The 15,781-nt window shown below is 38.2% G+C and overlaps 1 protein-coding gene across 1 annotated transcript in view; it reads left to right on the top strand.

Moving 5' to 3' along the window:
* Nucleotides 1-15,781, top strand: part of LOC104530603 (DENN domain-containing protein 1A) — a gene marked incomplete at its 5' end in the record, with an annotated part of 179,147 nt that overhangs the window by 67,569 nt on the left and 95,797 nt on the right. Inside the window, 4 exon segments of the mRNA XM_029086801.1 lie at nucleotides 4,420-4,489; nucleotides 5,636-5,716; nucleotides 7,858-7,911; nucleotides 13,873-13,983. Of these exon segments, the coding sequence (XP_028942634.1) occupies nucleotides 4,420-4,489; nucleotides 5,636-5,716; nucleotides 7,858-7,911; nucleotides 13,873-13,983 (316 nt within the window).

The following is a 15,781-nucleotide window of genomic DNA, read 5'->3' as shown; positions in this document are numbered from 1 at the left end:
AGTTGATTGTAATCAATGCTAATAATTGTTTTGTTTTGTTTTTAAAAGCTTTTGTATTAAGTGTTAACGAGAGTAGGAGGATCCTGGAAATCCGCTTTTCTGCCTAATTTCATTGCTGTTGGCAACTGAAGGAAGTTGTAGTTGGTCACCTCGTAGTGCATCCTTCTTGCTGTGGAGTGACAGTGTGGACACACGCGTGTGCATCTGTACACGTGTGTGCATATCAATGCAGTTGCTTTATTTCCAAAGGGTTAGCTTAATATTCTCCACTTTTGGTTGCAGTCCTTTCTGGAGGTCAGAAAGTGTGACCTCACATGTGCTGTGGTGATCAAGTCGTTTTTTCCTCTCCTATGTTAAAGCACATGAGTGGATTAATATGTTGAAAAATTTGAAGCTAAATTGACTGCAGGACAGCATTTTCATCTGGGTAGCAGCTCATATTGGGTGATGACATTTTCTGTTCAGTGTAACTTTTGAAGTAGAGATTGGACCTGCGAGAGCCGTGCTGGCTGCCGAGTTGTGGGGTTACAGCTGCCGGTGCAGCGGTCACCTGCGTCCTTCTGCCGTCCCCTCCCGCTGCCTCTGGAGTCCGAGCACCACAGGCTCTGCTTCTCCTGCACGTCTGGTAAAGGTGAACCTCTTCGTCCTTGCCAACACCCTGCTCACGGGGATCACTGGGTGTGCTAGGGCGCTCATCTGCTGCTTTTTGGATCTTCCCTGTTGTCTCAGCCTGTTGTCAGATGTTGGTTTTGCAGCACTGTTCTTTAAACGCTCCGGTTGGGAAACGTTTGTATTTACAAGCTGCAATGCAGGACTGTTCCCTTCCCGTTCTGACTGACCCTAATTGCTGTGACACATGTAACTAATGATGTTTTGTACTTTCAAGGAGTGCACTAAAAAGGTGATGACATATGAGTTGCTGAATAAGGTACTGTGCAACTTGTGCAGTAGAGTTTGTGCAGACCTTATGTAGCATAATAAGCAGTTTTCCTGTGCCCATATTTGTTTCCTGTCAGACTGGCCTGTCTCCAGCGCCGAGGCTGCATCGCATGCTGCGGGTTCAGAGGGAGGGAAGAGCAGAGTGCTAAACCCATCTCTCAGCTTGAAGAAGCCTGATTTGATTAGGCTTTGATTTGATTCTCATGACTGGTGGCAAATGTGTCATTATATGTGTGTGTGTGTGTGTGTGTGTGTGAGGAAACTGAAAATGGGTGTAAAACTTAAAAAAAAAAATTAAAAAATTCCGATTGCCCTTTTATTTTTGTTTACTCTTCAGCCCCAATCTGATTTATGCTTATTGGAGTCTTTGAACTTCAACTCCCTTGAAGACTCTTTAGTCTATCGCTTTTTTGATGTTGCTGGAAGGGGGATGTGTGTGTGTGTGCGTGCACTCGCATGCTGTGGTGCTCTGGGCAATTTCACTCCGGAGCGCTTCCCTTCCTTTGTTTAACCTCTGACCTGTGAAAACAAGAGTTAATCAAAAGTTCTAAGGTAGCTAAGAGGAAGGGGAAGTGTTTGGTTACAAATTAAATATGAGCAAGTCATAAGCCATAAATCTTCAGTAGTGCTACCAGTTGTGCTACTTCGGTTGCATGTGGTACAGAAAGTTTTTGGTTATAAATTCAACCTCCGTTTCTTTCGAGGGGATGTTTAAAGGCTCCTTGAGGATTTGCTTCTCATTTAAAAAAAAATAAATAAATAAAAATCTGCATCTTTTTTCCTTTTGGCAGAGATCTAGAAACAAATTCAGATAACTGTATTTCTTGATTTTTGTTGCAAATTTAGCTGGTCTAATAAAAGCAGGACTGTTTTACTCTTGAGTAGTAAGCACATAGAATAAGTGATGAAGTAAAAGTATTGAAGATGGCAGGACAAATTCGTTTTCTAACGTATCCAAAGCTTTCAGGGAGAGGGAGATCCTGAATTCCTGAATTCTGCAGTGACAAAGGAGGGAGCTGAAATCTGGAGTGAGATTGTCTAGATAATTTATACAGGTTTGTGGTGGGTTGGTTTGTTTTATCTCGTCTTGCACCTCTCTTGAGCGAAAGCTGCATAAATCCCCGTGTTGTGTTGAGGTCTGCTTCAAACACCAGCTAATTTTGTCAGCTTCAAAACTGTGAAGCTGCTCTCCTCAAAATGGAAAGTTATTCTTAAAATAAGAAGAAGCGGTTATGCTGCCGAGATGCTAAACTGTTATTTGGAAAACATGGATTAAAATAAGGAAGTTATTCTTAAATGAAGGACAGTAGTGAATTTCATCACTAGTGAAAGGAAAAGGGAAGGTAGAACAGAAACAGGACTGTGCCTTCCCTTTTGGTGTATGGAGGGTTTGCTGATGTTCCCACCTTGTGTGAGTAGGAGACTTTATCTGGGTTATTTTATTAGGACCACAGAAGCGATTCTCTAGGTGCTGAGCGAAAGAATTCGAATGGGGTTTGGCTGGAGTGTCCTCGTGAATAGCACCTACAGATTTCTCGTGTTTGGTGTATAAAGAAAACTCCCTTGAATTTCTGGTGAGGTGAGGTGAGGTGAGCACAGGCCCCCTGAGAGGACAGAGCAGTAAATCTTTGAAGACAGAACCCAACCTCACCTGGGTGGCAGAGCTCAGCGTTGTCCCCGCTTGTTGCAGACAGGGCTGGGAACCTGGTCTGTCCTCGCCCGCGGGCGCAGGGGCTCGGGATGCAGTGAGCTGAGGTAACTTCCTTTACTTACTGCTTTTATGCTGACACATTATAAACACAAAAATATTTGAAAAGATTCTAATTTTAATTCTGTAAATGCAGTTTTCCAGGAAGGTCCCTGAGCAGTTCAGTAGAATTTAAATGTGCCTTCCTGAAATAAGCTTTGGTTTCATACTGGCAGGGAGCTTTCTGCCCTCTTGGTTTTCTGTCTGTTCAGACTCTTTTGATAGATGCCTTGCAAGGGTTTGTTTACCAGGTTCTTAATCTCTACTTAGCAGATATGTTTTGAAGGGATTTCTTGTTACTCTTGTAATGGCTTTTAACTCTGCTGAAGTTAATTTAAATAAACAGAAAGAAAGGAATTTATCTTCTAACTAATCCTTCTTGATTGTTTACAATATAATGCCAAACTTAAATGCTGTTTAAAGTGGTAATTGTCTGTCTTTCTGCTCTATTCTAATACATTGTTTGTAAAGATGCTTAGAGCATATTAATTTAAATGATAATACTGTCATATAACATGAAAAGTTAAGTTGCTTATCAGTATATTTTGATAAGCTACTTACATTTTACAGTAGCATTTGCAAGCTTCAAACAAATGTTAATGATGCAGTGCCATTCACTTTATCTGTCTCTTGTAGAGCTTCTCACCTCATTTATTACTGAAAGCTGTACAGTTAGGAACCGTGGGGCACTCCATGCTTTTTAGTTGTCAGGATGTAGTCATATTTTATAAAAACTTTCAGTCCTGTCTAGCTGTATCGAAATAGAATCCATTTGCTTCAGAAAGCATCTGTGATTAAAAGAAGAATCAGTTTGTGCGTCACGCAGACTTGCTCTCGGATTCGCTGCAGCTGAGGGGAAATTCCTCGCTGGTATTTAAAAAAGATTTGAAATAAAGAACTGTGCCGTTTTGCCCTATTTTAGGGCAAAAATCATACCAAAGCATATTGTAGTGAAAAGTAACATCTTAGCTGCCTGTCTTATTTTATGGAATGGAAGTTTAATGTAAATGAAAAAGATGTGATTTTTCTGCATGTTTGTCTTTGGATTTTGGTTCTTTATTGCTTTCGTAAGTTGAATGCAAATTTACTTACAGTTAAAGTTTCTATTTGACCTAACTAAGGACTGTGCTAAATACAATGATATAGGATGTGGATGAAGATTTGACAGCAGTTGAAAACTGAGATACTGGTTATGCAATTTAAAAAATCCAGTTGTGTCAGGATTCAAAACCAAAACAACTCTCCGTCTTTAGTTTCCAGCAGCTGTACAGAAGATTAGTTATTCAACACGTGCTTTGGAAATCATTGCAGTTACAAATGTTCCACCATACATGAACACAGACACATTAGTGTTCATTTATCTTACAGGTTCAAAACTTCCATTGGCTTCTGTGTTTGTTATGTGCAGGGTGAGAAGGAAGGTGGACTCCCAGCACTGCTGATACCCGAGTTTCTTTACAGCTGGTGCTGGATTGGATGTTCAGTGCCCAGAGGTGGCGAAGAATAAATACTGATGCTCGGTTCTCCAAGAAAAGGGATGTGTCCGTCTTCTGGCAGTGTTCTCCTTCAAATGGAAGGTCTGACATGGCTTTCCTAGCAGATACCTCTAAAGTGTCACGTCCAGTGGAGGCTGTTGTTAGGGTGCATCTATATATTAAAGGCCAGCAATTTTGGATTTACTGAGATTTAGCAAGTTAAATGTATGTGTTATCTTTTTTTTTGTTTTGTTTTAGTTACCTCCCATGGTTTGAAGTCTTTTATAAGCTGCTCAACGTCTTGGCAGATTATTCAGCAAAAGGACAGGTATTATTCTAAAGTACTAACCCTTCTTTTCCCTGCACCAATGTCAAATGAGGGAGAAAGGATGGAAACAAGCTGTTTTAAGAAGTGCTTGTATCAGAGATGACCATGTGAATTATTAATCTGTGTGATGCATTAATATATAAGATGATATTCAGCCAAGCTAAAAGCTTGGCAAGTGCCTTTGAAAAATAAATATGCTTTTGAATGATTTTTGGGAAAAGATAAAGTCCAAGAATGTGACTGTGGATCCAACAAGAGTTAATGGTTTCCCTGCAGTCGCCCACACTGTGCAGAGGTTGTGATTACCTGGACTGTGTTCGGCACAGCCGTACAATTCTCATATCGTAGTGTTTCATGAATCTTTGACACATGTCTTATCCGAGTTTACTTGTCATATAAAGTAAGTATAGAACTAAGCTTACTGATGCCAAATGCTTACCCATGTAGCATCATCTAGCCTTCAGATGCTGTTAAAGCAAAACAAAGTAAAATTCAGTCTTGAGACAGTGGAAAAAATGTGAATTAAGCCATTCAAATTTGTTTCTAGGTTTATAAATGATAATTCATTGTACAGAGAAATCACATATATGATTGCAACACCTAGCCTAGTTACAGGTATTTAAAATATTACAAGTATAATCTTCCTAATTAAGTTACTGCTTTGATTTATTACAATTTTGTGCTAATAATTGTATTTTGCTTCTGTCAGAATCATTCACATTTGAGGGAGAAGCACTTAGGATCACATCTTCATCTAGATGGATTAAATACATTTGGCTTTACCCTGAGCTAGTGAGTTGTTGTAAAGAACTTGCAGTGAAAGCTGGCTTGCTCTGAGCTGAGTAACTATGTGGTGCATACGCTGGTGACTCAGTAGGTTGCAGAAATATGTAGAAATACCTATGAAAAAGAATATATTCTAAAAAAGTCCAGTTATAAAACCCAGCTGTGAGAGGAAACTACATTAATTTCTGTTCATAGTCTAACGTATAAATCTATTTTCACATTTTTCTTTACGCTTGCAAGTTCTCTAAGCCCCCAGTTCCACAAACGTTGCCCTTCTCTCTTGGAGTTTGGCTTGTTACAGCAATGCTGACTTAGTATTCTTTTTTTCTTCTTTTTTTTTTTTTTATCTTCTTATTTCAGGATAGTCAAAGGAGTGAGCTCCTTGAAACACTTCATAAACTTGCCATCCCTGAGCCAGGAACCTCTGTTCATCTTGGAGTGGTAAGTGAGGTGGGAGAGATGTAAAGTAAGATGTTTAATTTTCATTACATACGATAACAGAGGAGTGTCAAAAGCAATGCTCTGTGTTGGTACACAGATGTTGTTTTCCTGTGAGGATACAGAGCTGAGAAATTCCCTTTTTCACATTTGAGGCCCTCTGCTTCCCTTTCCTTAACCTCAAATGTCTTTGAAATGCTGGGCCTTGGTTGGAGGAAGATTACATGTATTCCCCATGGAAATGTCTCACCATATCACCTGGGACCTGCGAGAGGTCACAGAGCAACAGCATGACATTTATTGTCCGCACTTCTGCAGAACTCCTAGATCTTGCGAGTATTCAAGGGGGACAAGACTGGAAAGCAAACAGACACGTACCTGTTTATCACTTTTTCTGATTCCTTCTCTTCCTCCCCACAAGAAAAAGACACACACAAAAAAGGATTTATTTCATTTTTGAAATGAAAATGAGTAAATTAATCGCAAAACAACGGAAGAATAGATGTGGGGTTTTATTGATGTGGCAGTATTTTGAATTTAGTGTTTTGGCGTTTTTCTCTTCAAATTAATTTTTGCAGAACCACCTTGTGTTCCAGGCTGTAGTGAAAAAAATACTTAAGACACACATTGCTGCCAATTAGTCATTTAGAGTTCACGTGAAAACTGGTGATGTGTGCAGCCACAGTTCTCTTCTCTCTCTCATTTCCTTTCCTCTTTCTTCTAAAGTACTTTTTGGCAACAAGCAGCTTACTCTCGTCACTTCACCCTGTAATGTCAGTCGACAGGTAGCAGTTGTTTGGCCTTGCTGGGTCACCAGCTGGCAGGAGCAGTGTCCCAGGTCTCTGGAGGCCAGCTCTTCTACGAACAGCATTTCTGTTTAAGGGGACGAGCTGTCTCGAAAGGCAGTGATCAGTTGGGATATTTAGTTTTTTCATACCAGTGGTTTCAAGGAATGCTGCCAGTCTCCCCCTTGTCTCGGACATTTCATGGGCGATGAAGCAAGAAAGGATATAAAAAAAGCAGCTGAGGGACTGTTAGCTGTGGTGTCTTTATGTGGTTTATTTTGGCTGTTTACGAGCCTATTTTTGGGTTGGAGTGAGGTTCTTATATGTTATATAGTTGCACATACTGTTCCTGTATCTTTGCCTTGCATCTTTTCAACCAAACTAAGTCAGTGATATATCAAAAAGCAAAAATTTGTGTTTATACATGTAGTGTCTATGTGCAGTCTAGCTGTCATACCCGCTCGCTATTTCGGGTTATAGACTGTTCATGAAGCACTGAAAAGTCTGAGATGTATATACAGGAAAACTGTGCCAAATGTGGAACTATGCCAAGAATAGAACTTTAAAGCTTCAGCAAGTAATTAATAAGTAGCCCTAAGACAAATTGTGAAAATCTTAAAAATAATGTAAATTGTATACAACGTTGATTTACAAAAGCAGTTTAGTCACATCTTCTCCTTTCCTAAAGCCCTAACCAAGAATCCTGCAGGTCGTGCATAGTCAGGCTGGGATCTAAGGGTGAACCTGGAATGCAGACGATTAAAAAAATGTAAAAATATAATGCATTATGAAATTGTGAGACCGATGTAGCCTTTCAAAATAAGTTTTTTAAAGCATGTAAAGGTGACCTTAGAACTTCAGTAATATTTTTCAGGTAAGTTGGCATAAAACTTTAGGAAGCATTTCTCAGTAATTTCCATCACTTCACCATTGTCTTGAATGGAACTTACTGATGCTGTACATCAGAAAAGGACCTGCTTGCTGTTGTTCCCTATAGTCCATCATGAAACCTGTGGAAAGATGGCTTGAATTATAGGCTGCCGTGGAGTTTCCTTGGCATATGTCATACATTGTGTGCCTCTGTCTGTGTCAGCGTCTCTGAAGAACAAAAAAAATGTAATATAACTTTTCAGGAGCATTTGATACTTTCTATCTTAATGCATTTCATATTGCATGTGTGATCTGAGAATCCAGCGTTTGAAATCCATGACAAAGGAGTCACGGTGGTAGTTGGTAACAAATGTTCTGTCATTTTTACTTAGCTGAGCAACTGCTATTGCTTCTGTTACTAATACCAAGCAATAAATTTAGATTGCTTTTGACAATATTGCAATAACCAATATTTGCTCTTTTTTTTAGCACTCTTACTTTACTGTGCCTGACATCAGAGAGCTTCCTAGTATACCTGAAAATGTGAGTACTCTGGAGGAGTGTGCACTTTACCATTTCTCTTTAATGTCAGCAGTAAAATAGATAAGAATTTTTACCTCTGTTTGGCCTAAGAATAGACTATATTCTGTAAAATATTGCTAGATGTTTAGCTTGTAATTTGTTAATTTGTAATAAGTATTGGGCGGAAAAAATTGTGTTGCGAACTGCAGAAGTACATGAGTAACAGGCCTTTTGTAGTACAACATAGCAGTGGAATTTGCCATTTTAATTAAGAAAAGATACCAAATGAGCAGGAAACTGACAGCATAATGAGCTGTAATTCAAGATATTTATTTAAAAATATAAAGCTTTTATTTTTATCACCACTTTATTATTACTGTTAACATTCCATGATTTCTTGGTTCCAACAAGTAAGGAAATTTAAAATACAGATCTATAGTTTTAGCCTACTCCAAACTGGGGAAGAACAGTGATTTGGTAACTGTACATAACAGAATGGTGGCATTTCAGAGAACAATTATGGGATTAATTTGTGTCAAAATTTGCTCACTACAATAAGCTGATGAAAAATCCTTGAAAGTAATCTCAAGGCATTTAGTGATTGCCATTTGAGTCAGTACTACAAGAGTCATCCTTTGCATAAAAGCACAGGGTTTTGATAGAAAGGAATTTCATCCACTTTACCAAGATTTTAATTTATATCAAAAAGAAGACAAGAATCTTTTGAGGCTAATTTGAATCAGGGTCCGTTTTCTTCTCATAAGTTCCGAAGAACTGCTGGTTTAAAAGAAACTTAATAATTTCACAAATAAAGAAGCAGTTTTTTTCTTCTGTGTCCAAATTGATGTTTTGTTCTCCCCTTGCTGACCTCACACTGTTTATGTAGTTTTGATGGTTTTCTTGAGGTAGGAGACTTTGAGTACAACATGAAACTGAAACTAAAAACTCAACTTAGGAGCTAATTGTTTGGACTTGCTGGAGAGATAACACACTGGTTTGAAATTGATTTTCTTTGAAAAAATATTTCAATACAATATGTTGGTTTTATTTATTAAAATGTTATGGCTACATATTAGTCAAGTCAGCAATATAATCTTGATACTCAGTATCTCCAGTGAAAGAGTGGCTTTCAGATGGCTTTCTGAAAGTGTCATGCATACCTGCTTTCTGTAGGGCTGCTTTTTCAGAGACGTTTCAAGCCCCACAGTGTTGGCTGAATGTGTTTCAGCATGCCTCAGATTTCTAGCCAGATGATAGGTCTGTGGGAAGACAATGCTGGCATTTGCTTCTCTTAAATGCTCTTTAATATGCTCCTGCTATGTCTCTTAGCCAAATTTCTATGCCTGACATCTCAGTTTTCTTTCTTGAACATTTTGCTGTCTGCCTTAGCACCATATACCTTAATTTATGGCATGAAAGAAAGAAAGAAAAGGGAATCATCAAGACATTTAATCTCATTTGTGGATGATTTGTGTAGCAGATAACATTTGGAGCTTTTTGTTTTTGTTTTAAAACATAGTTGCTAGCTTTTCTGTGTTGTAGACTTTTCATACTGACATGTATCCTGTCAGTAAATTTAACAGATGTGCTTTTTCCTCTAAGGTGCTTTATTTTTGTAGAAATATGATACATTAGGAGCAATTCAAGAGTCAGCTCCTGAATCTAAACCAGCTAGCAATCTGGAATGTGTTCTGTCCTAATCCAGACATGAAGTTACTTGTTTATAGGGATTGTGTTTTATATTAATCTCTTTTATGCTGATCATTTCAAACTTGAACAATTTTTGGTTGATAAGCCTCAAGCAAGGAATGAAGTGTATTTCCATTTTACAGGCTGGTAAATTGGAAGGCAGAGAGAAATGAGCTAGTAATGGTAAGAAATCAGTGGCAGGGATTAAACATAGATCATCTGCCTTGGGCTTACTTTAAGTGATACAGAACAGCTGAAGAACACGCTGCAGAGTAAAGGCTTCGGGAAGCAGAGCTGCATTTATGCTCTGTTGGTTATGGCTGCTGTGGTGTTCACTTTATATTCAAAGGTATGAGTCAGCTTCCCAAAACATTTGAGCAGGAGACATGAAGAATGCTCGTGAATCAAAGGCTGTTCTAAAAGCAGAGGCCTTGGGCCAGAAGAAGTTGGAAACCCTTTGAAAGCTGAATGCTCAGCCTGCATGGGAGGGAGTGCCATGTGATGCTAAAAAGCATCCTCTGTGAATCATTGAGTGGTGCTGATGTGCCTCAGAGGGAACGCGGCTGTTTCCATGTAGGCATCCTGGGCAGTGATGTCACTGGGAAGGATGGACTCTTTGCAGTGTCTGAGGTGAACCGGGGCACCTCTGGGAATAGAAGTGGAAGAACATTTCATTCAGTTAACAAATATGTTGTATGGCTATCTATAGATATATGTGTCCAAATTTAAAAAGTTAGGGCTTATTGTCAGAAAGAAAAATATTAAATATTTAATTCCATTGGTCTAACTGTTGTTACAGTTGACTGTCTTCTATTTCTCAGGCATTTCTTTTGTGTATTTTTTTCTAATGAGTATTGTTTAATTTCTTATGAAGATTTTATGTCCGTTAACTTCCATCAAGAATTGGAACGTGTTAGGGAATAATACAGGGATATGAAATAAGCATAAATCGCCATGGATTTTAATCAATTGGCCTGATTTACTCACAATTCTACATATCTTATCTGTAATTACATTTTAAAACCCTCATTCGCAAAAGTTTTAGTAATGCCAGACTTTGAAGTCGTATGTAATGATTAATGGAGAGCTGCATAGAACTCTGAAATGTTAACAAACTTCTTGGAATTATCTGGCTTTGTGTCAGATCAATATGTTTAATGAGTCACAAAAACATTTAGCATGAAGGCTTTTATGTAACAGCTAAGCATTCAGCTTTTCAGAAGATTGAAGTTACAGGGAAGGTTTGTGAATGCACTGTGACTTCAGAACGAAATTGAGTTCGTTGCAGGAAATACAGTGCAAGACTGTGAATTTCCTAGTAGTATCTGTTGGGTTTCAGCTGTACCAGGTGAGTTAGTAGGCTGAAATGATGACATTTTCTGGTGTATTTTTGTGTCATTCAGTCCTATATTTCAAAATGCCTCATTATAATGTACATCTTTTGCTACTTGTTTTTCTTACAATCTACCCCCTACCATTTTTATTTCTATATTTGCACCATTTGATGACGTATATTCTCCTCATTATTTTGATCTCCCAAACAACAGCATGGCTAACAGTGTTAGCTGCATGCCAGATTACCTAACCCATGTTAGATTTTCAATGTGTGATATTTCAAAGAAAACAACTTCTAAATAAGATGAGGAATTTCCAGTGGGAGAATGGAGAAGGAAACCTGACTCATTTCTGTTGACCTGTTTTAATATGATTCTATGAAATTTATTGAAGTCTTCTAAATGAAGCTGTTCAAGAGCAAACTAAAAGCAATGAGCTGTAGTCCAGGTTACTGTGTTTGAGCCTCAGTCTTTGCAGAGGAGAGAGCTCAGAACGAAATTGAGTTCGTTGCAGGAAATAGAGGAGAGAGGTCATTGGTTTGTTCAGTCAGTGAGAAATTCCTCATTAGATGATGCAGAAAGAGAAGTACATGAATATATATATTTTTTTAATCTCAAAAGTCAGTGTGCACGTGCATTTGCTGATAGTAGAGAGCAAATGATCAAACAGATGATTGATCTGGGAATGAACTTTCAAAGGAGCATAAGGGAATTTTGTAGCACTCCTAGTGAGTTTTGAGAGGAGTGGGGATACCTGTTCCCATATTTTATTTTGAAAATCACACTTTTTACTCTCCCAAGAAAGGTTTAAATCCCAGGAAACAAAATACACAACAATTATACTGCAAATTGGAACGCTTTCATTTGTATTTATTTAACTCATTCATGGTTTTGTCACTTACGAGACATGTCTTTCAAAATACATGTGTAAGTCCCAATTTCATCTTCAAAGATGACAGCTTTCTTATAAATAAAACTTAGAGCTAACACGTGAATTTCCTTAGTATCAATACATTACCATACAGCCCACATGCTTCGCAGGTGTCACTGGCAAATTTCTGAGAGCAGAGAAGACTAAACCTTCTAAATCTTTCCATCTGAAGGTACATTTGTGTGTCAAAGCCAGTATTTTGCTACAATAAACTTGATGAAAGAATAACTGCAAATCAAGTTGCTGTGTCTCTTTGCCTCTCACTAGTGGATAGTGTTGCCTCACAAACACATCCAGGCACAGCCCCATCTCAGGGCAGGGTGTAGGGATTGTGTGTGTGCTCCTTTTGCCGTGCCCCTGATTTGGGTGGCATCAAAGGGAGTTCAGTGCTATTTAAAAATTCTTTTAATTCACGCTATTTGCAGTAATTGTGTCGTCATGCGCTGTGTTTTGGCGTCGTGGAAAGATGGGTGAGAGGGGGAAGAAGAGCCGTAGAGAAGACAGCTTATGTTTAGACAAAAATATCATGCTAATCAGCACAGATGGGATGAGAAATACAGAAAAAGTACATGATAGTTTAATAGGTTTTTGGCAAAATGTGTTGGCTTTTTTTTCCCCCCCCCCTTCTTTGAATATACCTGTCTGTGGCTATAGCTCTTCTGTAACAAAGACCTGAATGATTGTTTTATAGTAACATATTTGAAGCTAACCATAACGAGCTGAGTTTTATCTATCTAGATACTGGTACAAAAGTCTTCCAAATACAATGCTTAATTTTTCCTTCGTTCTTTGTGTTTGGATGGCAAGCTGTGGAACATATTTTTGCACAGTATGAAGCATCTTGGCAGACTTCTCAGGCCAAGTATTGGTGGTTTTAGAGTTATCTTTGGATCTGTCAAAAGTGCTAATAGGCTTTGTTGAAGTTCTTTAGGTTTCTAAATCATATTTGCTTTTTGCTTTTCTGCACTTTTTTATTTAACGATGATTAAGATTGTACTTGAATTCATGACTAATCTAATTTTGCTCTCACATGTGCTTTTTGTATAAGACTATCCTATAACAACCCTTTCATATCTGTAAGAAGCTATTTGGAAACAAATTCCCTAATTGAGTATTTTTGGGTGTATTACCTTTCTTACCTTTTCCTCCACCACCCTCCTTTTTTAATGTTTGTGTTTTAAGAAGTGACAATATCCTGTACAAATAAAAATCCTTTATTGTTTGCCTCGCACTGCAAAAGCCCCTCGGAACATAAGACATTTTGATCAAGTTACCTACATAGTGGCTTTCCAGTTTTGATAGTAAAGGTCTGAGGATCACGTTGTGCTGTTTATTAGAAGATATCTTGATTATTTAGTAGATGATGTGTGATTGATGCCACTACAGCATGTGCACAGGGCAGTTACATTGGTAATGATGAGTGGATAATGTTGCTGGTGGGATGATGGTGGGGATGAAGTGGCCATAGCCTCTTGTGCAGCTTGCTTGGTTTTCTTTTTTGAATTTCAATTCTTGACAGTAATTTTTATGTAGGTACTTTTTAATATTCTGAGCAGCAAAAGCAAGGGAGAAGCCTGTGTTGCCTAGGAAGCATATCTGTGAAGTTTTGATGGTGTTACTTGCTTGTGTCTTGGTCTTTCTATTACTTTAGTGGCAGATTGCAAATGTGCTTTGCTTGCAATATTCTACCACAATTAATTTTCTTTATACAATACAAATATAATGAGCACTCAAGTAAAATTGGATGTTTGAATCCTACCTCTTCATCAGAGATGGGCATCCACTGAAACCCAGAGAGAGAGAATTCTCTGTCTCCTTCCTCAGTTTCCCCAGCCCCCCAGGGAAGTGCTTTCTGTCTTCTACCGAGGGGAAACATGTGCCTGAGTGCATCAAGTGAGGAGTTCAGACAGCTTATGTAGCTGGTGTTAGCTTGTGTGTTAAGGATGAAATGTGTTTTGTTGGGTTTTTTTTTTAAGGACACTTGTTTTTGTAATGTCATGAATCAAAAATAATTTTCTCTCTTCCCAGAGAAATCTGACAGAGTATTTTGTAGCAGTTGATGTCAACAACATGCTGCATCTCTATGCCAGTATGCTGTATGAACGCCGCATCCTCATTTGTTGTAGTAAGCTGAGCACTGTAAGTAAATTGCAGAATAATTTCTTTTATTCACAGTACTTTTTAAAAAATTATTGTCATATCTCTAGGTCCCCCTTCCAACCTCAGCTGTGCAACCTCAACTCAGTTCTGTGGTTCTGTGTGATGATTTTCCTGAACTTCTGTTGGCCTCTCATGTTCAAATAAAAAAGGCTTTTTTGGATACAGGAATTCTTGAGGTTGCTTGGTACATAAATGGACAAACATTTGTGCTGTAGTCAAGTCCCTTTTTCACAATTTACTTGACAGAAGAAAAAAAAAAGGAAGATAAACGATACTACCAAATGGATGTTCCAGTGACCTTCTCTGGATGGACCGAAGTAGTGGCCTTCAGTACTATGCCAATCCACATTTTTGCAGTTTTGTTTGATAAGGTGTAGTCTTAATGCTACTTAGGCTCCTTCAAGGGCCAGGGAGATGAAAGCTACTGAATACTCTAGAGTACTCTCTTCTAAAAATGGCTGGACATCAAAACAAGCACACAGCTTGATTTAGTTAAAAGTTGTGTGTTATGCATTTCAAGGTCTATCAGTCAATAAGATTGTGATTTTCTTTATAAAAGAAAATGTTACGTTTTTATTCTGTTTGCTCTGTAAATGGGTATTGATTGCTTTCCTTTATGAATGACGAGCATAAGATGGTTTAACTAATTTTGCTTTCCAGTGCTATGGACTGAGTACTTGAGCGATCCTTTCTAAAACACAAGCTTCCATTTCCATTGTGGGTGGTATTTACTAGTCTCCTACGGTATGACTGTAACCTACTTTGTGTTTGAGGTTAACGCTGCTTCATGGAATTGTAAATACTATGGAAGGATGAAATTATGTACATAAAATAATGTAAGAATGGTCTGTAGATACAGGGCAGAAAAATGAAAGAGAGTAAGTACTTAATCACAGAATAACTGTTACAATATTGTTTTGAAAGGTAAGTGAAACTAGAAGAGTTAGAATAATCTCTGGGACCCATTCATAATTATTAAATGTTTACAATCAATCCCAAATTTAACTAAAAGAATTTAGGCATTATTAAGTGTAATACCATAGAAAACTTGTAAAATCTTAACTTTGATATTTGCCAAGTGTCCTATGTCCTCCCTACTAAAATAAACAAAAATACATCCAGGCCTGGTAAGTGAATAACATTATAAAGAGAGGTGTTTAGTTCCATAATCTAAAGAATAATGAATTATCAGAGAGGAGGAAATAAGAGAATGGCTATCCAGAGCATTTCAAAATTTGTGTGGTTGGTTGGTTTAATCTCTCCCTTTGTGACAGAGCCTGGGAAGAAGAATTACTTACCTGTCACTTTGCCTTCCTTAATGAGCCATTTCACAAGTAGGGTTGTGTTTCCTTTCCCATCTTTCTGCTATTTCTCTTCCTTTTGCCTCTGTCCAAGATAAAAGCATGTCTGGTTCTTCAGTAGGGAGGGGTATTCATACTGTGTGTTCTTATCTTGCAACTTTATATATAAACTGCTCCAAGATTGGAGTGACAGTGGAAGACAGGTTTGAAGTGTTGGGCCAGAGCCAGTGATTCCTTGCCTGCACGCTCTGCTCTGCGTGTTCCAGCAGTAGGAACAAGCTGCATTATTTTATTTCAAACTGTGCTCAGCGGAAGCCAAGACCTTGTAACTGGAAACGTACCAAACTGAGAATTCTCAAAGTAAAGTGAGGGTGGTGTGGTGGTGAGGGGGATTGGTTTCTTTCTTTTTATTTTTCAGTTTTTTAACAAAAAAGTGGAAGGGACCTGTTTGCAGTTAATTCTTTTAACTGAGGGAC

Source organism: Antrostomus carolinensis, unplaced genomic scaffold (genome assembly GCF_000700745.2).
Source record: "Antrostomus carolinensis isolate BGI_N321 unplaced genomic scaffold, ASM70074v2 scaffold2939, whole genome shotgun sequence".
Lineage (NCBI taxonomy): Eukaryota > Metazoa > Chordata > Aves > Caprimulgiformes > Caprimulgidae > Antrostomus > Antrostomus carolinensis.
Note: the sequence above shows the minus strand (reverse complement) of the source record. Positions and strands in the feature narration are given on the sequence as shown.